The sequence below is a fragment of the Mustelus asterias genome, chromosome 27 (genome assembly GCF_964213995.1).
Source record: "Mustelus asterias chromosome 27, sMusAst1.hap1.1, whole genome shotgun sequence".
Lineage (NCBI taxonomy): Eukaryota > Metazoa > Chordata > Chondrichthyes > Carcharhiniformes > Triakidae > Mustelus > Mustelus asterias.
The window spans coordinates 36,886,961-36,913,651 of record NC_135827.1 but is presented as its reverse complement, the minus strand read 5'-3'; the positions used below and the strand labels follow the sequence as shown (position 1 = coordinate 36,913,651).

The 26,691-nt window shown below is 47.5% G+C and overlaps 1 protein-coding gene across 1 annotated transcript in view; it reads right to left on the bottom strand.

Annotated features, from left to right (window-relative positions):
- Positions 1–23,650, bottom strand: part of LOC144479951 (sodium channel regulatory subunit beta-2-like) — a 38,838-nt gene extending 15,188 nt beyond the window's left edge. The window contains exon 1 of the mRNA XM_078199036.1: positions 23,564–23,650. Coding sequence (XP_078055162.1) covers positions 23,564–23,642 — 79 coding nt within the window. The 5' untranslated portion in view covers positions 23,643–23,650. The remainder of the gene's footprint in view (positions 1–23,563) is intronic.
- Between the last annotated feature and the right edge of the window lie 3,041 nt (positions 23,651–26,691).

Sequence of the window (26,691 nt, the reverse complement as noted above, 5' to 3'; positions counted from 1 at the left end):
TACTCTGTATCTAGCCCCGTGCTGTACCTGTCCTGGGAGTGTTTGGGGGACAGAGTAGGGGGAGCTTTACTCTGTATCTAACCCCATGTTACGTGCCCTGGGAATGTTTGATGGGTACAGTGTAGAGGGAGCTTTACTCTGTATCTAACCCCGTGCTGTACCTGTCCTGGGAATGTTTGATGGGGGACAGTGTAGGGGGAGCTTTACTCTGTATCTAACCCCGTGCTGTACCTGTCCTGGGAGTGTTTGATGGGGACAGTGTAGAGGGAGCTTTACTCTGTATCTAACCCCGTGCTGTACCTGTCCTGGGAGTGTTTGATAGGGACAGTGTAGGGGGAGCTTTATTCTGTATCTAACCCCATGCTGTACCTGTTCTGGGAGTGTTGATAGGGACAGTGTAGAGGGAGCTTTACTCTGTATCTATCAATGTTCTGTACCTCTCCCGGGAGTGTTTGATGGGGACAGAGTAGAGGGAGCATTACTCTGTACTTAACCCTGTGCTGTATCTGACCTCAGAGTTTTTGATGGGGACAGCGTAGAGGGAGCTTTATACTGCATCTAACCCCGTGCTTACCTGTCCTGGGAGTGTTTGATGGGGACAGTGTAGGGGGAGCTTTACTCTGTATCTAACCCCGTGCTGTACCTGTCCTGGGAGTGTTTAATGGGAATAAGGTGGAGGGAGTTTTACTGCATATCTAACCTTGTGCTGTCCCTCTCCTGGGAGTGTTTGACTGGGAATGTGCAGTGTGAGCTCTGTACCTAACCTTGTGCAGTACCTGTCCTGGGAGTGTTTGATACAGACAGTGTGACGGGATCTTTAATTTTTAAACTTAACCCCGTGCTGTACCTGTCCTGGGAGTGTTTCATGGGGACAGTGTGGAGGGAGCTTTATTCTATATCTAACACTGTGCTGTACTTTTCCTGGGAGTGTTTGATGGGGACAGCGTAGAGGGAGGTTTACACTGTATCTAGCCCCATGCTGTACTTGTCCTGGGAGTGTTTGATGGGGACAGCGTAGAGGGAGCTTTACACTGTATCTAGCCCCATGCTGTACTTGTCCTGGGAGTGTTTGATGGAGGACAGTGTAGAGGGAGATTTACTCTGTATCGAACCCGTGCTGTACCTGTCCTGATTGTGTTTGCTAGGGATAGTGTGGAAGGAGCTTTACTCTGTAACTAACCCTGTGCTGTACCAGCCCTGGGAGTGTTTGATGGGGACAGTGTTAGAGGGAGCTTTACTCTGTATCTAAACTTGTGCTGTACCTGTCCTGGGCGTGTTTGATGGGGATAGTGTGAAGAGAGGTTTACTCTATATCTAACCCTGTGCTGTACTGTCCTGGGAGTGTTTGATAGGGATACCTGGACCATTGGGATCTCTTCCGGGGCAGTTGGGACCTGCACAAGAAGGACGGGGTACATCTAAACTGGAAGGACATAAATATTCTGGCCGGAAAGTTTGCGAGTGTCACACGGGAGGATTTAAACTAGTTTGGCAGGGGGGTGGGAACCAAAGCAAAGGTGAATTAACTGAAGGGGAACCAGAGAGTAGGGCCAGTAAGACTCAGAGAAACAGCAGGCAGGGTGAGGTTGCTAATCAAAGAGGGTCTGGTGGATTGAAGTGCATTTGTTTCAATGCAAGTGTAACAGGTAAGGCAGATGAACTTAGAGCTTGGATTAGTACTTGGAACTATGATGTTGTTGCTATTACAGAGACTTGGTTAAGGGAAGGACAGGATTGGCAGCTTAACGTTCCAGGATACAGATGTTTCAGGCGGGATAGAGGGGGATGTAAAAGGGATAGGGGAGTTGCACTACTGGTTAAGGAGAATATGACAGCTGTACTGCGGGAGGACACCTCGGAGGGCTCATACAGCGAGGCAATATGGGTAGAGCTCAGGAATAGGAAGGGTGTAGTCACAATTGGGAGTTTACAATAGGCCACCCAACAGCCAGCGGGAGGTAGAGGAACAGATATGTAGGCAGATTTTGGCAAGGTGTAAAAGTAACAGGGTTGTTTTGGTGGGAGATGTTAACTTCCCCTATATTGACTGGGACTCACTTAGTGCTAGGGGCGTGGATAGGGCAGAGTTTGTAAGGAGCATCCAGGAGGGCTTCTTGAAGCAGTATGTAGATAGTCCAACTAGGGAAGGGGCCATACTGGACCTGGTATTGGGGAATGAGCCCCGCCAGGTGGTCGACGTTTCAGTAAGGCAGCAGTTCAGGAACAGTGAACACAACTGAGTAAGCTTTAAGGTACTGATGGAAAAAGATAAGTGTAGCCCTCAATGATGAAGGTGCTAAATTGGGGGAAGGCTAATTACAGCAAATTAGGCAGGAACTGAAGAATGTAGATTGGGGGCAGATGTTTGAGGGCAAATCAACATCTGGCATGTGGGAGGCTTTCAAGTGTAAGTTGATAGGGATTCAGGACCGGCACATTCCTGTTAGGATGAAGGATAAGTATGGCAAGTTTTGGGAACCTTGGATAACGAGAGATATTGTGAGCCTAGTCAAAGAGAAAAAGAAAGCATTTGTCAAAGCTAGGAGGCTGGGAACACACGAAGCAAGTGTGGAATACAAGAAAAGTAGAAGGAAACTTAAGCAAGGAGAAAGGAGGGCTAAAAGGGGTCATGAAAAAGCATTGGCCAGCAGGATTAAGGAAAATCCCAAAGGCTTTTTATACATATATAAAGAGCAAGAGGGTAGCCAGGGAGAGGGCTGGCCCACTCAAGGACAAGGGAGGGAATCTATGCATGGAGCCAGAGGAAATGGGAGATGTATTAAATGAGTACTTTGCGTCAGTATTCATCAAAGAGAAGGACTTGGTGGATGATGAGTCTGGGAAAGGATGTGTAGATAGTTTGAGTCATTTGGAATCAAAAAGGAGATATTGGGGTTCTTGAGAAACATTAAGGTAGACAAGTCCCCAGGGCCTGATGGGATATACTCCAGAATACTGAGAGAGGCAAGGGAGGAAATTGCTGGGGCCTCGAGAGAAGTCTTTGTATCCTCACTGGCTACAGGGGAGGTCCCAGAGCATTGGAGAATAGCCAATGTTGTTCCTTTGTTTAAGAAGGGGAGCACGGATAATCCAGGTAATTACAGGCTAGTGAGCCTTGCGTCAGTGATAGGGAAATTATTGGAGAGGATTCTTCGAGACAGGATTTACTCCCACTTGGAAATAACTGGACGTATTAGCGAGAGGCAACATGGTTTTGTAAGGAGAGGTCATGCCTCACTAACTTGATCGAGTTTTTCGAAGAAGTGACGAAGATGATTGATGCAGGTAGGGCAGTGGATGTTGTCTACATGGACTTCAGTAAGGCCTTTGACAAGGTCCCTCAGGGCAGACTGGTGCAGAAGGTGAAATCGCTTGGGATCAGAGGTGATACAGAACTGGCTCGACCATAGAAGACAGAGGGTAGCAGTGGAAGGGTGCATTTCTGAATGGAGGACTGTGACAAGTGGTGTTCCTCAGGGATCAGTGCTGGGACCTTTGCTGTTTGTAATATATATATAAATGATTTGGAGGAAAATGTAACTGGTTTGATTAGTAAGTTTGCGGACGACACAAAGGTTGGTGGATTTGCAGATAGCGATGAGGATCATCAGAGGGTACAGCAGGACATAGACCACATGGAGACTTGGGCAGAGAGATGGCAGATGGAGTTTAATCTGGATTAATCTGAGGTAATGCATTTTGGAAGGTCTATTACAGATGGGAAATATACAGTAAATGGCTGAACCCTTAAGAGTATTGATAGGCAAAGGGATCCGTGTGTACAGGTAGACAGGTCACTGAAAGTGGCAATGCAGGTGGAGAAGGTAGTCAAAAAGGCATATGGCATGCTTGCCTTCATCGGCCGGGGCATTGATTTCAAAATTTGACAAGTCATGTTGCAGCTTTATAGAACCTTAGTTAGGCCGCACTTGGAATATAGTGTTCAATTCTGGTCGCCACACTACCAGAAGGATGTGGAGGCTTTGGAGAGGGTACGGAAAAGATTCACCAGGATGTTGCCTGGTATGGACGGCATTAGCTATGAGGAGAGGTTGGAGAAACTTGGTTTGTTCTCACTGGAATGACGGAGGTTGAGGGGAGACCTGATAGAAGACTACAACATTATGGACAGAATGAATACTCAGAAGCTTTTTCCCAGGGTGGAAGAGTCAATTACTAGGGGGCATAGGTTTAAGGTGTGAGGGGCAAGGTTTAAAGGAGATGTACGAGGCAAGTTTTCTACATAGAGGGTGGTGGGTGCCTGCCAGGGGAGTTAGTGGAAGCAGATACAACAGTGACTTTTAAGGGCGTCTTGACAAATACATGAATAGGATGGGAATAGAGGGATATGGTCTCTGGAAGGGTAGGGGGCTTTAGTTCAGTCGGGCAGCATAGTCGGTGCAGGCTTGGAGGACTGAAGGGCCTGTTCCTGTGCTGTAATTTTCTTTGTTCTTTGGGACAGTGCAGAGGGAGCTTTACTCTGTATCTAATCCATGCTGTGCCTGTTCTGGGAGTGTTTGATGGGGACAGTGGAGAGGGAGCCTCACTCTGTATCTAACCCCATGCTGTACCTGGCCTGGGAATGTTTGATGGGTCAGTGGAGAGGGAGATTTACTCTGTATCTTACATTAGAACAAAGAATAAACAAAATTACAGCACAGGAACAGGCCCTTCGGCCCTCCAAGCCTGCACCGACCATCCTGCCCAACTGAACTAAAACCCCCGACCCTTCCGGAGACCATATCCCTCTATTCCCATCCTATTCATGTATTTGTCAAGGTGCCCCTTAAAAGTCACTGTCGTATCTGCTTCCACTACCTCCCCCGGCAGCGAGTTCCAGGCACCCACCACCCTCTGTGTAAAATACTTGCCTCATACATCTCCTTTAAACCTTGCCCCTCACATTTTAAACATATGCCCACTAGTAATTGACTCTTCCACCCAGGGAAAAAGCTTCTGACTATCCACTCTGTCCATGCCCCTCATAATCTTGTAGACTTCTATCAGGTCACCCCTCAACCTCCGTTGTTCCAAGGAGGACAAACAAAGTTTCTGCAACCTCTCCTCATAGCTAATGCCCTCCATACCAGGCAACTTCCTGGTAAATCTTTTCTGTACCCTCTCCAAAGCTCCACATCCTTCTGGTAGTGTGGCGACCAGAATGGAACACTATATTCCAAGTGCGGCCTAACCAAGATTCTATAAAGCTGTAACATGACTTGCCAATTTTTAAACTCAATGCCCTGGTCGATGAAGGCAAGCATGCCGTATGCCTTTTTGACTACCTTCTCCACCTGTGTTGCCACTTTCAGTGACCTGTGTAGCTGTACACCCAGATCCCTCTGCCTATCAATACTCTTAAGGGTTCTGCCATTTACTGTATATTTCCCATCTGTATTAGACCTTCCAAAATGCATTACCTCACATTTGCCTGGATTAAACTCCATCTGCTATCTCTCCACCCAAGTCTCCAACCAATCTATATCCTGCTGTATCCTCTGATGGTCCTCATCGCTATCCGCAAACTTACTAATCAAACTAGTTACATTTTCCTCCAAATCATTATATATATTGCAAACAGCAAAGGTCCTAGCACTGATCCCTGAGGAACGCCGTTTGTCACACCCTTCCATTCAGAAACGCACCCTTCCACTGCTACCCTCTGTCTTTTATGATCGAGCCAGTCCTATATCCATCTTGCCAGCTCACCTCTGATCCCATGCAACTTCACCTTCTGCACCAGTCTGCCATGAGGGTCCTTGTCAAAGGCCTTGCTGACGTCCATGTAGACAACATCCACTGCCCGACCCTCATCAATCATCTTCGTCACTTCCTCGAAAACACGATCAAGTTAGTGAGGCATGACCTCCCCTTCACTAAACCATGTTGCCTCTCGCTAATACATCCACTTATTTCCAAGTGGGAGTAACTCTTGAAGAATCTTCTCCCTACCACTGACGCAAGGCTCACCGGCCTGTAATTACCTGGATTATCCTTGCTACCCTTCTTAAAGAAAGGAACAACATTGGCTATTCTCCAATACACTGGGACCTCCCCTGTAAGAAGTCTAACAACACCAGGTTAAAGTCCAACAGGTTTATTTGGTAGCAAAAGTCACTAGCTTTCGGAACAGGCTGTGTGAACAGGCTTTTGCTACCAAATAAACCTGTTGGACTTTAACCTGGTGTTGTTAGACTTCTTACTGTGTTTACCCCAGTCCAACGCCGACATCTCCACATCTTGCCTCCCCTGTAGCCAGTGAGGATACAAAGATTTCTCTCAAGCCCAGCAATTTCCTCCCTTGCCTCTCTCAGTATTCTGGAGTATATCCCATCAGGCCCTGGGGACTTGTCTACCTTAATGTTTCTCAAGAACCCCAATATCTCCTCCTTTTTGATCTCAACTTGACCCAAACTATCTACACACCCTTTCCCAGACTCATCATCCACCAAGTCCTTCTCTTTGGTGAATACTGACGCAAAAGTACTCATTTAATACCTCGCCCATTTCCTCTGGCTCCACGCACAGATTCCCTCCCTATCCTTGAGTGGGCCAACCCTCTCCCTGGCATTGTGTTGCACAATATTCCCAGCACAGTAGGGCATGGTTAGGGTATACTCATGCCGGGGTTTCTGCTCCAACACCAGTGTCCATCCATCCTCCTTCAGTTAATCCAATAGGCTGAAACTTCTGTTCTTTTCTCTCTCAGCTGTTTATTGCAATTCCTCTTAACTGTGTCTCCTACACACCTCATCACTCGGCGTGATAGCGAGTTCCACTTTCTCATCAATCTCTGGATAAAGACGTTTCTCCAGAATTTCCTCTTGGATGTAATTATCAGTGTTGTCTTATAGATCATAGAATTCCTCTTCAGAAGGAAGCCATTTGGCCCATCGAGTCTGCACCGACCACAATCCCACTCAGGCCCTACTCCCCTAACCCCATGCATTTACCCTGCTAATCCCCTGACACTAAGGTCAATTTAGCATGGCTAATCAACCTAACCCGCACATCTTTGCAGCATGGGAGGAAACCGGAGCATTCGGAGGAAACCCACGCAGACACGGGGAGAACGTGCAAACTCCACACAGACAGTAACCCGAGGCCAGAATTGAACCTGGGTCCCCGGTGCTGTGAGGCAGCGGTGCTAACCATTGTCCCACCGTGCCGTCCCTCCATGGCCCAATTCTTCTGATCCCCCCCACAGGTGGTAATATATTTTCTACATCTACCCTATCAAACCCTTTCATAATGTTAAAAACTCTAACCCCTCACTCTTCCCTGAGAATATTTGATGGGGATTTAAATCGGTTTTCAACCAATGAAAATCTATTCTTAAAATTTAAAGCTCACAATTCCCAAGTAGACGCTGTCCTATAGGATGGTGTATTTGTAGATTTAATCGTAGCCTCTGTAAGGGGGATTTAATAATACCTGAAAGAGAATAAAAAATTGAAGGGACGTGGAGAAACTGATTGGCATGGGACTAACTAGATTTCTTTTTGAAATGGCTGCCACACATCCAATGAGCAGAATGGCCTCCTCTGTGCTGTACCATTCGATCATCAATTTGGATGGCACAGATGGAGCTTTATTCTCCATCTTACTCTATCTTTCATGGACATCTGTCGAGGCAAATGTAGAGAGAGCTTTACTGTATCTAACCTGTGCAGGGGCAAAGAGGGAGTGTGAGTGGACTGGAGGTGGTAGAGTGTGTGAGACTGAGGGAGGAAATGAGTGGTAGTATAGAATGGAGGGAGTGCACCTGGGGGAGGGACCGAGCAAGTGTTGGCAATGGAGCGAGGAAGGGCGAGTCAGGGGGTGTGAGAGTATGGTGGGGACGGAGGGAGTGAGCATGGGTGAGGGAGCAGGAGAGGGTGTGAGAGTATGGTGGGGACGGAGGGAGTGAGTGTGGGTGAGGGAGCAGGAGAGGGTGAGAGAGTATGGTGGGGACGGAGGGAGTGAGCGTGGGTGAAGGAGCAGGAGAGGGTGTGAGAGTATGGTGGGGATGGAGGGAGTCAGCGTGGGTGAGGGAGCAGGAGAGGGTGAGAGAGTATGGTGGGGACGGAGGGAGTGAGCGTGGGTGAAGGAGCAGGAGAGGGTGAGAGAGTATGGTGGGGACAGAGGGAGTGAGCGTGGGTGAGGGAGCAGGAGAGGGTGTGAGAGTATGGTGGGGACGGAGGGAGTGAGCGTGGGTGAGGGAGCAGGAGAGGGTGTGAGAGTATGGTGGGGACGGAGGGAGTGAGCGTGGGTGAGGGAGCAGGAGAGGGTGAGAGAGTATGGTGGGGACGGAGGGAGTGAGCGTGGGTGAGGGAGCAGGAGAGGGTGTGAGAGTATGGTGGGGATGGAGGGAGTGAGCGTGGGTGAGGGAGCAGGGGAGGGTGAGAGAGTATGGTGGGGACGGAGGGAGTGAGCGTGGGTGAAGGAGCAGGAGAGGGTGAGAGAGTATGGTGGGGACGGAGGGAGTGAGCGTGGGTGAAGGAGCAGGAGAGGGTGTGGGAGTATGGTGGGGATGGAGGGAGTCAGCGTGGGTGAGGGAGCAGGAGAGGGTGAGAGAGTATGGTGGGGACGGAGGGAGTGAGCGTGGGTGAAGGAGCAGGAGAGGGTGAGAGAGTATGGTGGGGACGGAGGGAGTGAGCGTGGGTGAGGGAGCAGGAGAGGGTGTGAGAGTATGGTGGGGATGGAGGGAGTGAGCGTGGGTGAGGGAGCAGGGGAGGGTGAGAGAGTATGGTAGGGGTGAAGGGAGTGAAAGTTTAGGGAGGGGAGATGATAGCATTATGGTAATGTCACTGGCCTAGCCATCACAAGGCCAAGGCTAAAGCTCTTGGGACATGGGTTCAAATCCCACCATGGCAACTGGTGGAATTTAAATTCAATTATTATGTTTTTAAATCTGGAGTTGGATGGTAGACTCAATGATAGTCATGAAACTATGACTGATTTCCATAACTATCCATGTGGACACTAATTTCGAGAAGGAATCTGCCATTCTTACCTGGCCTGGTCTATGTGACCCTTAGCAATGTGGTTTGCTTTCAAGTGCAGTTCAGAATGGGTGACAAATGCTGACGCTGCTCGAAACATCCACATTACCAGGAGCAAATCAAGGGAATAACTGGGCCCAGTGACTCTGTAACTGGGTCAACAATCATTCAATCCTTTTGTGTTTATTGAATTTTTTGTGAATGATGAAATGATGTCCAACACTTTGTCTAAAACATCGACACTGACAAGCTTATCTACTCTTCTCGAATCCAGCTTTTTGTGGGGCAACATTCCACAGGAATTATTTTCTTCATTCGTGGATACGGGCATCGCTGGCAGGGCCAGCATTTGTTGCCCATTCCTAATTGCCTTGAACTGGAGTGGCTTGCTAGGCTATTTCAGAGGGCATTTGAGAGCCAACCACATTGCTGTGGCTCTGGAGTCACATGTGGGCCAAACCGGGTAAGTCGGCAGATTTCCTTCCCTAAAGGACATTAGTGAATCAGATGGGTTTTTACAACAACTAACAATGGTTCCATAGTCATCATTAGACTTTTAATTCCAGATTTTTATTAAATTGAAATTTCACCATCTACCATGGTGAGATTCGAACCCAGGTGACCAGAGCATTACCCTGGGTCTCTGGCTTACTAATCCAGTGATAATACCACTATGCCACTGCCTCTCCAACTTCCAGTGCTTCATCCAGATAGCCATACTTGTGTGTGAGAATGGATAATGACTGGCAACAAGAAATTCCACTGTGGGGGATCACCAAGCTTGATCCCATCTTGAATCAAAGCCATTTCACATTTCCAGAAGGAGAGATCTCAGTGGATCCATGATGATTGATCATTCACTTCCATTCATGTAGTGGTGCTTAGGTCAGTTATTGCTGCCCCAACTGTGCCACACCAGCCCATTAAACAATTCCTTGGGCAGACACAGAGGGGTTAAACACAGAAACATAGAAGATAGGAGCAGGAGGAGGCCATTTGGCCCTTCGAGCCTGCTCCGCCATTCATCACGGTCATGGCTGATCATCCAACTCAATAACCCCTAATCCTGCTTTCTCCCCATAACCTTTGATCCCATTCGCCCCAAGTGCTATATCCAGCCGCCTCTTGAATACGTTCAATGTTTTGGCATCAACTACTTCCTGTGGTAATGAATTCCACAGGCTCACCACTCTTTGGCTGAAGAAATGTCTCCTCACCTCCATCCTAAATGGTCTACCCCGAATCCTCAGACTGTGACACCCCTGGTTCTGGACTCCCCCACCATTGGGAATATCCTTTCTGCATCTACCCTATCTAGACCTTTTAGAATTTTATAAGTCTCTATGAGATCCCCCCCTCATTCATCTGAACTCCAGCGAAAACAATCCTAACCTAGTCAATCTCTCCTCATACATCAGTCCCGCCATCCCCAGAATCAGCTTGGTAAACCTTCGCTGCGCTCCCTCGAGAGCAAGAACATCCTTCCTCAGAAAAGGAGACCAAAACTGCACACAATACCCCAGGTGTGGCCTCACCAAAGCCCTGTATAATTGCAACAACACATCCCTGCTCCTGTACTCAAAACCTCTCGCAATGCCTTCTTTATCGCTTGCTGCATCTGCATGCCTACCTTCAACGACTGGTGCTCAAGGACACCCAGGTCCCACTGCACACTCCCCTCTCCCAATTTACAGCCATTCAGGTAGTAATCTGCCTTCTTGTTTTTGCTTTCAAAGTGAATAATCTCACATTTATCCAAATTATACTGCATCTGCCATTGATTAGCCCACTCACCCAACCTGTCCAGATCATTCTGAAGGATCTCTTCAGGTTAGATGCAGAGTAAGGTGTTGACCCACGTTGGCTCAAACAATGCTTCAAATTTAAACTTCCCATTCTTGTGTTCAAATCCCTACATGACCCCCCTGTCTCTGAAAATTCTCCAAAATTTCAGCTTTCCTTCTGCTCCTTCCTTCTGATCAATTGGGCCAGTGGGCTGACGAGTGGCAGATGGAGTTTAATTTAGACAAATGCGAGGTGATGCATTTTGGTAGATTGAACCAGGGCAGGACTTACTCAGTTAACGGTAGGGTGTTGGGGAGAGTTACAGAACAAAGAGATCTCTGGGTACATGTTCACAGCTCCTTGAAAGTGGAGTCACAAGTGGACAGAGTGGTGAAGGCGGCATTCGGCATGCTTGGTTTCATCAGTCAGAACATTGAATACAGGAGTTGGGACGTCTTGTTGAAGTTGTACAAGACATTGGTAAGGCCACACTTGGAATACTGTGTGCAATTCTGGTCACCCTATTATAGAAAGGATATTATTAAACTAGAAAGAGTGCAGAAAAGATTTACTAGGATGCTACCGGGACTTGATGGATTGAGTTATAAGGAGAGGCTGAACAGACTGGGACTTTTTTCTCTGGAGCGTAGGAGGCTGAGGGGTGACCTTATAGAGGTCTATAAAATAATGAGGGGCATAGACAAGGTAGATATCTTTTCCCAAAGGTAGGGGAGTCTAAAACTAGAGGGCATAGGTTTAAGGTGAGAGGGGAGAGATACAAAAGTGTCCAGAGGGGAAATTTTTTCACACAGAGGGTGGTGAGTGTCTGGAACAATCTGCCAGAGGTAGTAGTAGAGGCGGGTACAATTTTATCTTTTAAAAAACATTTAGATAGTTACATGGGTACGATGGATATAGAGGGATATGGGCCAAATTCAGGCAATTGGGATTAGCTTAGGGGTTTTTAAAAAAAGGGGCAGCATGGACAAGTTGGGCTGAAGGGCCTGTTTCCATGCTGTAAACTCTGTGACTCTATGACTCTGGCCCCTTGCACATTTCCGATTTTGAGAGGTTGATCAGTGATGATCTTGACTTTAGTAACCTGGGGTCCTAAACCTCGGATTACCCTCCCGACACCTCTCCATCCCTTTCTGTTCTTTTAAGGAGCTTAAAGTCTACCGCTTTGAACAAGTTTCTGGTCACATGTCCTAACATCTTTACCTTTGGTTTTGTGTCAAGATCAGTGAATAATCTCCTGTGACGTTTGACTGGGAATGTTTCATTAGAGACTCCTTAAATGCAGATTGTTGTCGCTAAATGCAAAAAATTGGGCCAGGTGTTTTCTCTGAAGCACATTGTCGTTCTGTAACTCAATCAGTAAGGACGGTTGGTGTAGAATTGGAGAATGTCACAGTTTCTAAGCTGTGTTGTAAGTGTCCTGGACAATGTGGGTGACAGTGAGGAAGATTAGAGCAGGTTCAATCCCCTCAAGGGGTGGTGAGTGCGTGCAACAGACTGGCAGAGAAATTGTGGGGCGGAGGGATATCACCATTGATTGAGGATTACGGAGATAGCAATGGATCAGGCAAGTTCTGGGAATGAGGTGAAATGGCAGATGGAATTTAATCCAGACAAATGAGAGGTGATGCATTTTGGAAGGTCTAATGAAAGAGGGAAGTATGCAGTAAATGGCAGAACCCTTAGAAACATTAACATATAGAGGGATCTGGGCATACAGGTCCACAGTTCCCTGAAAGTGGCAACACCACTGGATAAGGTGGTCAAGAAGGTGTATGGTATGCTTGCCTTCATTAGTCAGGGCACAGAGTATAAAAATTGGCAAGTCATGTTGCAGCTGTATAGAACATTTGGAATATTACGTACAGTTCTGGCCGCCACATTACCAGAAGGATATGGAGGCTTTGGAGAGGGTACAGAAAAGGTTTACCAGAATGTTGCCTGGTTTGGAGGGTATTAGCTATGAGGAGAAATTGGACAAACTTCGTTTGTTTTCACTTGAATGTCAGAGGCTGAGGGGTGACCTTATAAAAGTTTACAAAAAGTTATGAGAGGCATGGATAGAATGGATAGTCAGAGTCCTTTTCCCAGAGTAGAAATGTCAATTACTAGGGGACAGAGGTTTAAGGTAACGGGGGAAAGTTTAAAGCAGATGTGACAGTTTTTTTTTTACACAGAGGGCGGTAAGTGCCTGGAATGCGCTGCCAGAGGAGGTGATAGAAGCCGATACAATAGCAACGTTTAAGAGGCATCTTGACAGATACATGAACAGGCAGGGAATAGAGGGATACGCACCACGTAGAGGCAAAGTGTCTTTAGTTTAGATAGATGTCATGTGTCGATGCAGGCTTGGTGGGCAGAGGGCCTGTTCCTGTACTGTACTGTTCTTTGGAGTTACTGAGGGTTAGAGAAAAATCTATAGATCAGGTCACCCCGCCCCCAGGAAATGAATGACAGATATTGAAATCCTTGAACTTTCGAAAGAGTTGTGATTGATCACTAAATGTCTAATTTGAATATTGTTGTAAAGAGGGACATGTTGTCAAAGTTTTTCATCTTGCACTCATCTGGACAACACAAGAATGCCAAATTTCATACAATCGCTGCTGCCTCACAGCGCCAGGGACCCGGGTTAAATTCCGGCCTTGGGTGACTGTGTGGAGTTTGCACGTTCCCCCCCGTGTCTGCGTGGGTTTCTTCCGGGTGCTCCGGTTTCCTCCCACAGTCCAAAGATTTGCAGGTTAGGTTGATTGGCATAATAAATTAGTGTCCCAAGATGTGTAGGTTAAGGGATTTAGCAGGGTAAGTATGTGGGATTAGGGGACAGGGCATGGGAAAGATGCTCTGTCGGAGAGTTGGTGCAGACTCATTGGCCGGAATCTTACCGCCTCGCCCGCCCCAGAATCAGTGTGGGCGAGGCTCGCAGAACGGCATTTTCCGTTGGCCTCGGGCGGGATCTTGCGCGCCTTGGGTGGGCAGGATGGTAAAATTCGGGCAAATGAGCTGAAAGGCTTCCTTCTGCACCGTAGGGATTCGATGATTCTATACCACAGATGCAATGGATACTTTCTGGTTGGAAAGTTGACTCTGGCTGATTGGGAGCTTAAAGTTCATTTATTAGGTCACAAGTAAGGCTTACATTAACACTGCAATGAAGTTACTGTGAAATTCCCCTAGTCGCCACACTCCGGCGCCTGTTCAGATCAATGCACCCTAACCAGCGCGTATTTCAGACTGTGGGAGGAAACCAGACCACCCGGAGGAAACTCACGCAGACACAGGGAGAACGTGCAAACTCTACACAGGCAGTGACCCAAGCCGGGAATTGAACCATGGCGCTGTGGGGCAGCAGTGCTAACCACCATGCCACCCCTCAGAAAGTTTACATTCCTTGTTGCTGTTTCTAGTGCAATAATTTGCCAACCAATTCCTGCACCCTTTTGTCCTGTGGTGATCATTGTTGTGATTGTTTGAAATTCGGCATTCTTGAGTTTGCCCAAATGCGTACAAGTCAAAAAACATTGACATCTCGTCTTTACAGCCTCGTTCAAGCTCTGCACTGGCAGTGACAATTTAAATACGTATTTCGGATTCTGAATTTTCTTGCCTTTGTACAAGATTTATCTATCAGGACTGCAATCGAGAAGATATTCCATTGTCAACTGCACATGTAATGTTCTCAAAGAATTCCACCAAATGAGTTAAACATGACCTGCCCTTCATGAACCCATGCTGCGTCTTACCAATGGGACAATTTATATCCAGATGTCTCGCTATTTCTTCCTTGATGATAGATTCAAGCATTTTCCCTACTACAGAAGTTAAGCTAACCGGCCTATAGTTACCTGCCTTTTGTCTACCTCCTTTTTTAAACAGTGGTGTCACATTTACTGTTTTCCAATCTGCGGGAACCAGCCCAGAGTCCAGCGAATTTTGGTAAATTACCACTAGTGCATTTGCTATTTCTCCCGCCATCTCTTTTAGTACCCTGGGACGCATTCCATCAACATTCAAAGGACAATTCACAGCAGGTGATAAAAAGCCAAAAACCCCGCATCACGTGAGCATACTCACTTTTTGTGCCAAGTCTACGAAAGGGTGCGTGTCTATGGTGTTTGACTTGGAACAACATAGATAGCTAGCTGTTAAGGTTTATACTATATCATGTTGGATTCTTGTGATTGGTATAAGTTATGCTATTTTTTTCTTATTATGTTTTAATTATGTTCTTAAATAAACTTTGTTTGATAAAAGCTCCTGTGTGGGTCACTTGAATAATACCTGGAGTGAAACACCTTATGCTCACCAATGCCAAAATCAACTTAGGGTCGAGGCTAATTTCATAAAACACCTTGGAGTTTCTGGTCTGGGTCTTAACAACAGGAGCACAGATGTCTTATTGCAGACATACAGGGTACTGGTGAGATCATACTTGGAGAATTGTGTTCAGTTTTTGTCTCTTTATCTAAGGATATACCTTTCCATAGAGGGAGTGCAGTGCATGGACGGCACGGTGCCACAGTGGTTAGCACTGCTGCCTCACAGCACCAGGGACCCGAGTATGCTTCCAGCCTCTGTCTGTGTGGAGTTTGCACATTCCTCCTGTGTCTGCGTGGGTTTCCTCCGGGTGCTCTGGTTTCCTCCCACAGTCCAAAGATGTGCGGATTAGGTGGATTGGCCATGCTAAATTGCTCCTTAGTGTCCCAAGATGTGTAGGTTAGTGGGATTAGTGGAGTAAATATGTGGGGTTAAGGAGATAGGCACCTGGGTAAGGTGCTCTGTCGAAGAGTTGGTGCAGACCCGATGGGCCAAATGGCCTCCTTCTGCACTATAGGAATTCTATGGTTCTATGAGATTTACCAGACTGATTCATGGGATGACAAGATTGTCGTATGAAGAGAGATTGGATCGACTGTTCGTGGAAGTGGAAATGACTAGGGTTGGGAAGCATTTTCCGATCAGGGCCATTGTGATCTCCTGGACTCGTTTCGATCGCCTCAGGGGGTCGGAGAGGAATTTCCCAGATTTTTTTTTTCCCCATATTGGCCCTGGGGTTTTTCACTCTGGGTTTTCGCCTCTCCCTGGAGATCACATGGTCTGGAATGGGGGCGTGGGGGTGAGTTAATAGGTTGTAATGAACAAAGCATCGTAGCTGTGAGGGACAGCTCGGTGGATAGGATATTGGTATGTAGATAGGCTGGAAAATTGGGCGGGGATCCTGGATTCAGGATTCAATCCTGGACCGGGGAGCGGCGCGGGCTTGGAGGGCCGAAGGGCCTGTTCCTGTGCTGTATTGTTCTTTGTTCTTTGACTGGGCCTGTATTCACTGGAATTTAGAAGAATGAGAAGGATCTCACTGAAAAGTATAAAATTCTGACAGGGCTGGACAGATTGGATGCAGGGATGTTGTTTCCTCTTGGGGGGGGGGGGGGGCGGTGCGGGGGGGAAACAACGGTCACAGACTGAGATGAGGAGAAACGTCTTGACTCAGAGGGTGGTGAACCTGAGGAATTCTCTACCAGAGAAGGCTGCGGAGTTAAGTTAAAGTTTATTCGTCATAAGTAGGTTTACATTAACACTGCAATGAAGTTACTGTGAAATTCCCATAGCCGCCACACTTCGGTGCCTGTTCGGGTCAATGCACCTAACCAGTACGTCATTCAGAATAAGAACAAAGAACAAAGAACAGTACAGCACAGGAAACAGGCCCTTCGGCCCTCCAAGCCTGTGCCGCTCCTTGGTCCAACTAGGCCAATCGTTTGTATCCCTCCATTCCCAGGCTGCTCATGTGACTATCCAGGTAAGTCTTAAACGATGTCAGCGTGCCCGCCTCCACCACCCTACTTGGCAGCGCATTCCAGGCCCCCACCACCCTCTGTGTAAAAAACGTCCCTCTGACATCTGAGTTATACTTCGCCCCTCTCAGCTTGAGCCCGTGACCCCTCGTGATCGTCACCTCCGACCTGGGAAAAAGCTTCCCACTGTTCACCCTATCTATACCCTTCATAATCCTGTACACCTCTATTAGATCTCCCCTCATACTCCGTCTTTCCAAGGAGAACAACCCCAGTCTACCCAATCTCTCCTCATAGTTAAGACCCTCCATACCAGGCAACATCCTGGTAAACCGTCTCTGCACTCTCTCTAACGCCTCCACGTCCTTCTGGTAGTGCGGCGACCAGAACTGGACGCAGTACTCCAAATGTGGCCTAACCAGCGTTCTATACAGCTGCATCATCAGACTCCAGCTTTTATACTCTATACCCCGTCCTATAAAGGCAAGCATACCATATGCCTTCTTCACCACCTTCTCCACCTGTGTTGCACACCTAGGTCCCTCTGTGTTTCTATACTCCTGATGACTCTGCCATTTATTGTGTAACTCCTCCCTACATTATTTCTTCCAAAATGCATCACTTCGCATTTATCCGGATTAAACTCCATCTGCCACCTCTCCGCCCAATTTTCCAGCCTATTTATATCCTGCTGTATTGCCCGACAATGCTCTTCGCTATCCGCAAGTCCAGCCATCTTTGTGTCATCCGCAAACTTGCTGATTACACCAGTTACATCTTCTTCCAAATCATTTATATATATCACAAATAGCAGAGGTCCCAGTACAGAGCCCTGCGGAACACCACTGGTCACAGACCTCCAGCCGGAAAAAGACCCTTCGACCACTACCCTCTGTCTCCTATGGCCAAGCCAGTTCTCCACCCATCTAGCCACTTCTCCTTGTATCCCATGAGCCTTAACCTTCTTAACCAACCTGCCATGTGGGACTTTGTCAAATGCCTTACTGAAATCCATATAGACGACATCCACGGCCCTTCCTTCATCAACCGTTTTTGTCACTTCCTCAAAAAACTCCACCAAATTTGTAAGGCACGACCTCCCTCTTACAAAACCATGCTGTCTGTCACTAATGAGATTGTTCCGTTCTAAATGCACATACATCCTGTCTCTAAGAATCCTCTCCAACAACTTCCCTACCACGGACGTCAAGCTCACCGACCTATAATTTCCTGGGTTATCCCTGCTACCCTTCTTAAACAACGGGACCACATTCGCTATCCTCCAATCCTCAGGGACCTCACCCGTGTCCAAAGAAGCGACAAAGATTTCCGTCAGAGGCCCAGCAATTTCATCTCTCGTCTCCCTGAGCAGTCGAGGATAGATGCCATCAGGCCCTGGGGCTTTGTCAGTTTTAATGTTCCCTAAAAAACCTAACACTTCCTCTCTTGTAATGGAGATTTTCTCTAACGGGTCAACACCTCCCTCCGAGACACTCCCGGTTAACACGCCCCTCTCCTTCGTGAATACCGATGCAAAGTATTCATTTAGGATCTCCCCTATTCCCTTGGGTTCTAAGCATAATTCCCCTCCTTTGTCCCTGAGAGGTCCGATTTTCTCCCTGACAACTCTTTTGTTCCTAACGTATGAATAGAATGCCTTAGGATTCTCCTTAATCCTGCCTGCCAAGAACATCTCGTGACCTCTTTTTGCCCTTCTAACTCCCCGTTTGAGTTCTTTCCTACTCTCTCTGTATTCCTCCAGAGCTCCATCTGTTTTCAGTTGCCTGGACTTAACGTACGCCTCCCTTTTCATTTTAATCAGATCCTCAATTTCCCTGGTTATCCACGGCTCTCGAATCCTACCTTTCCTATCTTTCCTTTTTACAGGCACATGCCTATCCTGCAGCCTTATCAATAGTTCCTTAAAAGACTCCCACATGCCAGACGCGGACTTACCCTCGAACATCCTCTCCCAATCAACATCCACCAATTCCTGCCTAATCCGGCTATAGTCAGCCTTCCCCCAATTTAGCACCCTGCCCGTAGGACAGCACTCATCCTTGTCCATTACTATCCTAAAGTTAACAGAGTTGTGGTCACTATTTGCCACATGTTCCCCTACCGAAACTTTGACGATCTGACAGGGCTCATTTCCCAGAACTAGGTCCAGTATAGCCCCCTCTCTAGTCGGGCTATCTACATACTGTTCCAAAGAACCTTCCAGTATGCATTTTACAAATTCCTCCCCGTCCGGACCCCCAGCTCTCAGCACTTTCCAGTCTGTGCCAGGGAAATTAAAGTTCCCCACTACAACAACCCTATGTTTTCTGCACCTATCCAGAATCTCCTGACATATCCTTTCCTCCGGGAGGAAACCCGGAGGAAACCCACGCAGACATGGAGAGAACGTGAAGACTCCACGCAGACAGTGACCCAAGCCGGGAATCGAACCTGGATCCCTGGCACTGTGAGGCAGCAGTGCGAACCACTGTGCTATTGAGGAATATACTTAAGAAGGAAATAGATACATTTCTGGATGCTAAATGTGTCAAGTGGTAAGGGGAGAGTGCTGGAGTATAGCATTGAGATGGAGGATCAGCCATGGTCATAGTGAATGATGGGCTGAATGGCCTGCTCCTACTCCCATGTTCTGGTTCTATGTTTATTTATGAGATGTGGGTATTGCTGGCTAGGCCAGCATTTATTGCCCATCCCTAATTGCCCTTGAATCCGCAATCTTCTGACTCAGGGTGTGTGTGTTACTAGTCTGACACATGAGAATAAATAATTAGTGTAGCTAGATTTCCAAGTTGTTATTGAGCTAGATTTTAGAAAATATATTTCTTAAGTTTGTATTTTTATATTGCTTCAGAATTTAGACTTTAACATTTAACAAACTTATAAAACCATGTAGACTGATTTGGGTTTGGAAACTAACTTAACCGATCAGTTGAGCAAAGTTATTACCATCAGATAACTCACAAGTATGCAGTCACAAGCTGAGTACTTTGTACTGGGAATTATGGACTTCAACAACAACTTTTACTTATAAAGCATCCTTAACATAGTAAAACATCCCAAGGCATTTCACAGGAGTGTAATCTATCAGAACATGGCACTGACCTACATAAGAGAGTTATTCAGACAGGTGACTAAAGCTACAGTCAAAGGGGTCAGCTTAAATGAGTGTCTTAAAGGAAGAAAACGAAACAGAGAGTTAGAGTACTTGAAGGAGTGAATTCCAGAGTTTAAGGCCCAGGTAACTGAAGGCGCGGATGCTAATGTTGGAACGATGGAAATTGGGGTGTACAAGAGGCCAGAGTCGAAGGAACACATCAATCCCAGAGGGCTGAGGTGATGGAGGTGATTACAGAGACAGGGAAGATCTAATTGGGGTTTTCAAGCTGATGAGAACAGTGGCAGCCGCGTGTACCATCTACAAGATGCACTGCAGCAACTCACCAAGGTTCCTTAGGCAGCACCTTCCAAACCCATCACCATTACCATCTATAAGGACAAGAGCAGCAGATACCTGGGAACACCGCCACCTGGAGGTTCCCCTCTTTGTCACTCACCATCCTGACTTGGAAATATATCGCCGTTCCTTCACGGTCGCTGGGTCAAAATCCTGGCACTTCCTCCCTAACAGCACAGTGGGTGGACCTGCACCACAGGAAGTGCGGTCGGTTAAGAAGGCCTTCAAGGCAATTAGGGATGGGCAATAAATGCTGGCCTAGCCAGCGACACCCACATCACAAAAATTAATTAAAAGATAGGGCAATTAGTGAAACTTTGGGCCCTGTTTTACCATTTTGATTCTAAGTGCTGGGAGACTTCAAACTGGGAATGTTTCAGATCCGACTTTCAGACCCGTTCTCAGGCACTCTGCCTGAAAAACTATCAGCGAGTCCGAATCGCGCTGCACGAGTCTGTGGGCGGGGCTTAATGCACCCGAAATCCTGCAGCTCCGATCGGCGCCTCCAACTGCACATGCGCAGAAATAAAATGATAGAATGCGGCTCCCCTGCCACGTCGCTCCCGGGCCGGATAATGCCTCCCCCTGGCCCCCACAGACATTGCCCCACCCCCACAACATTACTGACCCCCTTATCCCCCCATCCCCACCACCCAGATCGATCTTCGCCCCCTCACCCTCCCCCCCCCCCCCCCACCGCTCTCAAGCAGAGTGGCAGCGGACCCATCCTCTCCCCCTCCCCCCCCCCCCCCTCCCCACGCCCCCTACCGATCTCAAGCAGAGACTCATCGGACGCTAGGCACCTACCTCCTCACTAACTGGAGCGCCCGAATTGGACTAATATGGAACATGTCTGTTTCGTGCCGATTCTGGATGGGCAAACGCGGTGGTAAAGGGGAAAGTGTCGGTAAAGTTGGACGTCCAACTCATTAAGTCAATTTAAATACATGCAAATGCATTTAAATGGCCGTTGCGACTGTTCCGGGCGTGGTCCGATTGCGGCCATTTTCGGACCTTGGTAAAGGGGGAACCGGTGCGAAGGCGGACGCGGATCGCGCTACTCGCCTCACACCCTACTTTACCAAGTTTGAGCCCGAAAACGGGCGCAACGCGATGGTAATATCGGGCCCATTGTTTCCACTGGCAGGTGGGTCAGTAACCAGAGGAATGACGATTCACAAAAGTAGAGGAGAGATGAGGATAAAAATTTAATGAAGGGAATTTGTCATCTGGAATGTCCCACCTGAAGAGGCAGTGAACAGTTTAACAGTAACAGTAATCAGGGCTGTGTGGAAAGAGAACGGGAGTGGAACAAGTGGGATAATGATTTGAAAGGGTCAGTACTGATACGGTGGGTTAAACTCCCTTCTTCTGAGCTAGAAGATTCTATGATAACCATTCAGTATAATACAAATATGGCATCAGTAATATTGGTCTCCATTCTCCTATATTTCCCGTTCTTTGTTCACATTCTGTCTGCTGGACATGTGGTACTGCTGGCCCCTCTCTCACTCCCAAGGCAAGGCCCAATGCATTAAGAATGAAGGGTTTGTCATACGAGGAGTGGTTGAGGAGTCTGAGTCTATACTCGATGGAGTTTAGAAGGATGAGGGCGGATCTAATTGAAACTTACAGTAGACTGGGGGGATTAGCAAGGTAAATATGTGGGGTTACAGGAATGGGGTGGGATTCTTGTCGGTGCAGGCTCGATGGGCTGAATGGCCTCCTTCTGTACTGTAAGGGATTCTATGATTCTATTCTATGACTGATAGGTCTAGATAGAGTGGACGTGGAGAGGATGTTTCCACGAGTGAGAGAGACTAGAATTCGAGGGCACAACCTCAGTGTGAAGGACACTCTTTAAAAGTTGAGATGTGGAGGAATTTCTTCAGCCAGAGGGTAGTGAATCTGTGGAACTCATTGCCACAGAGGGTTGTGGAGGCCCTTCGCATATTTCGCCCCTTATTTGGGCTGGGAGGGATAAACAGGAAATTCGACATTTAAAGTGTGTTTTTGGTGCCTCTCAGGGAAGCTGGACGCAGGAATAGAATTAAAAAACTGATAGGGTGAGAGGGAAGGTCAGAGGAGATTGATGTGGAGCCCCACACACACACATGCATGCACAACACACAGTCACACACACACACTCACAGAGACCCACACACAGTCACACATACATGCACAACACACAGTCACACACACACACACACTCACAGAGACCCACACACAGTCACACATACATGCACAACACACAGTCACACACATTGAGTGTTTTTAAAACAGAGTTAGATAGGTTCTTGGTCAATAAGGGGATCAAGGGGAGAAGGCAGGAGAGTGGGGATGAGAATCACATCAGCCATGATTGAATGGCGGAGCAGACCTGATGGTCCGAATGACCTAATTCTGCTCTGATATCTTATGGTCTTATCGTCTAAGAGAGTTTTGCTTGGGCCAGGGATACTGGATATTCTCAACTCCAGAGTGTTTTCCAAGCCCCTCTCCACAGAACTCTGCATCAGTTTCCAAACACTGGCCCAGGGACAGATGTGATCCTTCATCAGGGGAATAGCCACCTGCAAAATACCGGAGCAAGCCAGGCTGGCGAAGGCCCTTTGCAGATTGCCAAACGTACCTGTTGCCCTGGTCATCCTTTTTTCAATCACATGGCCTTTCCCTCCCTGGACCAGTTCTGAAGCAGGGTCTCAATTCGATACATTAACCTGCCTTTTCTCCCCCTTTCTCTCTCAATGCAGACATTGATCCGATCCAGCGTGTCTTTCCCAGCATTTTCATATTTCAATTTCAGATTGGTAGGAATTCAGTTTTTGTTGAAAGATTCCCCTCCCTGCCCTGCCCCGCCCCGCAGAGAATTCTATCCATTAACACAATCATTCTCCCCCCCCCCCCCCTCCTCATCATTTCCACTGTGGGGAGAATATTAATTGAAGCAAGGAAAACAATCAGGGGAGGTAGGGGAGGGGGTCCTTCTGAACATCAGTTGGCTGCAGCACAGTGTATGTTTCCTTGAGGAAGACAGGTGGGGGTTTGTGACATGGATACAACACATCTGTTAAAGAGGACATTTTGCCACACCCTGGAAAGCAACCTGGGAGAGAGCAAGCAATCCATTCCACTTTGTAAAAATGTGTTGTAATGATATGAATAAAGCAAGATGAACAGTCTGTGTTCCCCTCAATAAAAAGAACACCAATTGCAGAAAATCTGTAATGACAAATATCAGTCGGTGTGTCAAAAATAAAACACAGTGGGAGCAGACAGTATGAATCTGGCAGTAAATTGCAATTTGTCCAACACTCAATAAGAGGGAATCCAAAATTAGACCGTTCTTCCCTTTATCTTTCTCTGTATCATGAATATAAAATGTGGCAATCTCTATCAGGGTTCTTTCTGACTCAATCTCCTCTCTCTCTCCTCTCCCATCCCATCCTCCTTTGTTTCCAAAACGAAAAAATATCTGGTTTAAATGTTTTTAAAAATCAACTTACCCCAGCCGCTGGACAGAAGCAGCAGCCCGAGCCAAGCGCACTGTAAGCGAGGGACAGCCGCTCTGACATGAAGTTTCATCGCGAATTTGCCAGCGATGGAGACACAGAGGGGGTGCAGAGGCTGTGGGGAGGAGGAGGTGGGGATGGGAGGGTGTGCAGGCCTCTCCCGGGGCTGGCTGGAGGACCCGAGCCGGCTTTAGTGACAGCACAAGGCTGGGAGAGGCAAAGGGGGCTTCACTTTGCTGGAGCAAGGAGGGTCTGCGCTGGGGATAATCACTGATGGATGTGCTGGGGAGGGAGGTGGGGTTGCAAACGCTGCTAACACACAGCTCAGAATCCACAAACTGGCGCTGCCACTGAGGAGAAAGCCTCTTACTGGGCCCTGGAATTCCTTACCCCTTCACATATTTCGCCCCTTATTTGGGCTGGGAGGGATAAACAGGAAATTCGACATTTAAAGTGTGTTTTTGTTGCCTCTCAGGGAGGGTGGGCGCAGGAATAGAATTAAAAACTGATAGGGTGAGAGGGAATGTCAGAGGAGATTGATGTAGAGCCCCATACACACAAATACACACACACACTCAGTGACACACACACAAATGCATACACACACATACACAACACACTCAGTGACACACACACACACAAATACATACAACACATGCACCAGACACAAACATTCACGTACACACAGATATACTCATATACACAAACACACATACACCTCATATACACACAGAAATACACACATGCACCACAAACACACAGACATATGCACACACACGTATATATACACATTTACACCACACACACACATGCACACACATAAAGAGAATCAGCAGATACTCTGAGGGTAAGATAAAGGTGTTTCCCATGGCAAGATAAAGGTGTTTCCCCTGGCTGGTGAATTTAGGGCGGCACAGTGGCGCAGTGGTTAGCACTGCTGCCTTACAACGCCAGGGACCCGGGTTCAATTCCGACCTCGGGTGACTGTGCGGAGTCTGCACGTTCTTCTCATGTCTGCGTGGGTCCCCTCCGGGTGCTCCGGTTTCCTCCCACACTCCAAAGATATGCTGGTTAGGTGGTTTGGCCACGCTAAATTGCCCCTTAGTGTCCCAAGATGTTTAGGTTACGGGGATTAGTGGGGTAAGTACTTGGGGGAACGGGTGTGGGTGGGATTGCCCCTTAGTGTCAGGGGGATTACATGGGGTTACAAGGATAGGGCCTGGGTGGGATTGTTGTTGGTGCAGACTCGATGGGCCGAATGGCCTCCTTCTGCACTGTAGGCATTCTGTTCATACATGTGTACTCATACATTGAGCATGGCAGAATCTTCCATTCTGGAGTCGGTCTGGTGGCGGGCAGGGAAGTTGGCATGATTCCTGCTGATGGCAACATGATCTTCCACAGTTCACCTCATTAATTATGCATCTGTGAGTCATGGGGGGGTCAAAGGTCTGTATTTAAGCAGCACCTGGACAGCCATTCACTCAGTGCAGGACAGGCGGTCCACATTACTCCCCCAGAGTCATTGTGACCACAGGTCATACTGGAGAAGCTGGCAGATGTGAGCAGCCATACCACAGGACACAGGAAGGCACCTCCAGCATAGCCTTTCACCCTTCCCTGGACAGGAACATCGCCTGTGATGGTGGGACCAATGCTCGCCATTGCACTGAACCCGGTTCACCAGCATCTTACATAGATACGTAGAAACTAGAAGCAGAAATAGGCCATTCGGCCCTTCGAGCCTGCTCTGCCACTCATAATGATCATGGTTGATCATCAACTTCAATATCCTGATCCCCCCCTTCCCCCCTTATTCCTTGATTCCTTTAGTCCCAAGAACTGTATCTAATTTCTTTTTGAAACCACACAATGTTTTGGCCTCAACTACTTTCTGTGGTCGTGAATTCCACACATTCACCACCCTCTGGGTAAAGACATTTCTCCTCACCTCAGTTCTATAGGTTTACCCTTTATCCACACACTATGACCCCTAGTTCTAGACGCCCCCATCATCGGAAACATTTTTTCTGAATCTACCCTGTCTAACCCGGTTAGAATTTTATACGTTTCTATGAGATCCCCTCTCACTCTTCTAACCTCCAGTGAGTATAATCCTAACTGACATAGTCTCTCTTCATATGACAGACCTGCCATCCCAGGAATCAACCTGGTGAACCTTCACTGAACTCCCTCTATAGCAAGAACATCTGTCCTCAGATAAGGACACCAAAACTGCACACAATACTCCAGGTGTGGCCTCATCAACGCCCTATACAATTGCAGTAAAACACCTCTATTCCTATACTCAAATCCTCTCAGTATGAAGGCCAACATACCATTGCCTTCTTTAGGGCCTGCTGTACCTGCATGCTTACTTTTAGCATCTGATGCACAAGGCACCTGCTGCCTCTTGCTGCTCAGGTCTTTGCTCTTCCTGGCCCTGTGCCAACCTGCGATGGGCCAACCTCCCCCTGATCCAGACAAGAGCCATCTTCAAGAGAGGGTTGCTCACAGCCTGTATCATCAGTGGATGCTTCAGTGGATGTGTGAACAAGTTAAAGTGATAGATATAGTCCTTTACAGATTTCACTCCATCTCAAAGCCATTTCCATTTCACTCCATCTCTGGAGTGTTATGGTAAGGTTATATAAGGCATTGGTGAGGCCGAATTTGGAGTATTGTGTACAGTTTTGGTCACCTAGTTACAGGAAGGATGTAAATAAGATTGAAAGAGTGCAGAGAAGGTTCACAAGGATGTCGCCGGGACTTGAGAAGCTGAGTTACAGAGAGAGATTGAATAGGTTGGGACTTTATTCCCTGGAGCGTAGAAGATTGAGGGGAGATTTGATAGAGGTGTATAAGATTTTGATGGGTATAGATAGAGTGAATGCAAGCAGGCTTTTTCCGCTGAGGCTAGGGGAGAAAAAAACCAGAGGGCATGGGTTAAGGGTGAAAGGAGAAAAGTTTAAAGGGAATATTAGGGGGGGCTTCTTCACGCAGAGAGTGGTGGGAGTGTGGAATGAGCTGCCGGATAAAGTGGTAAATGCGGGGTCACTTTTAACATTTAAGAAAAACTTGGACGGGTTCATGGATGAGAGGGGTGTGGAGGGATATGGTCC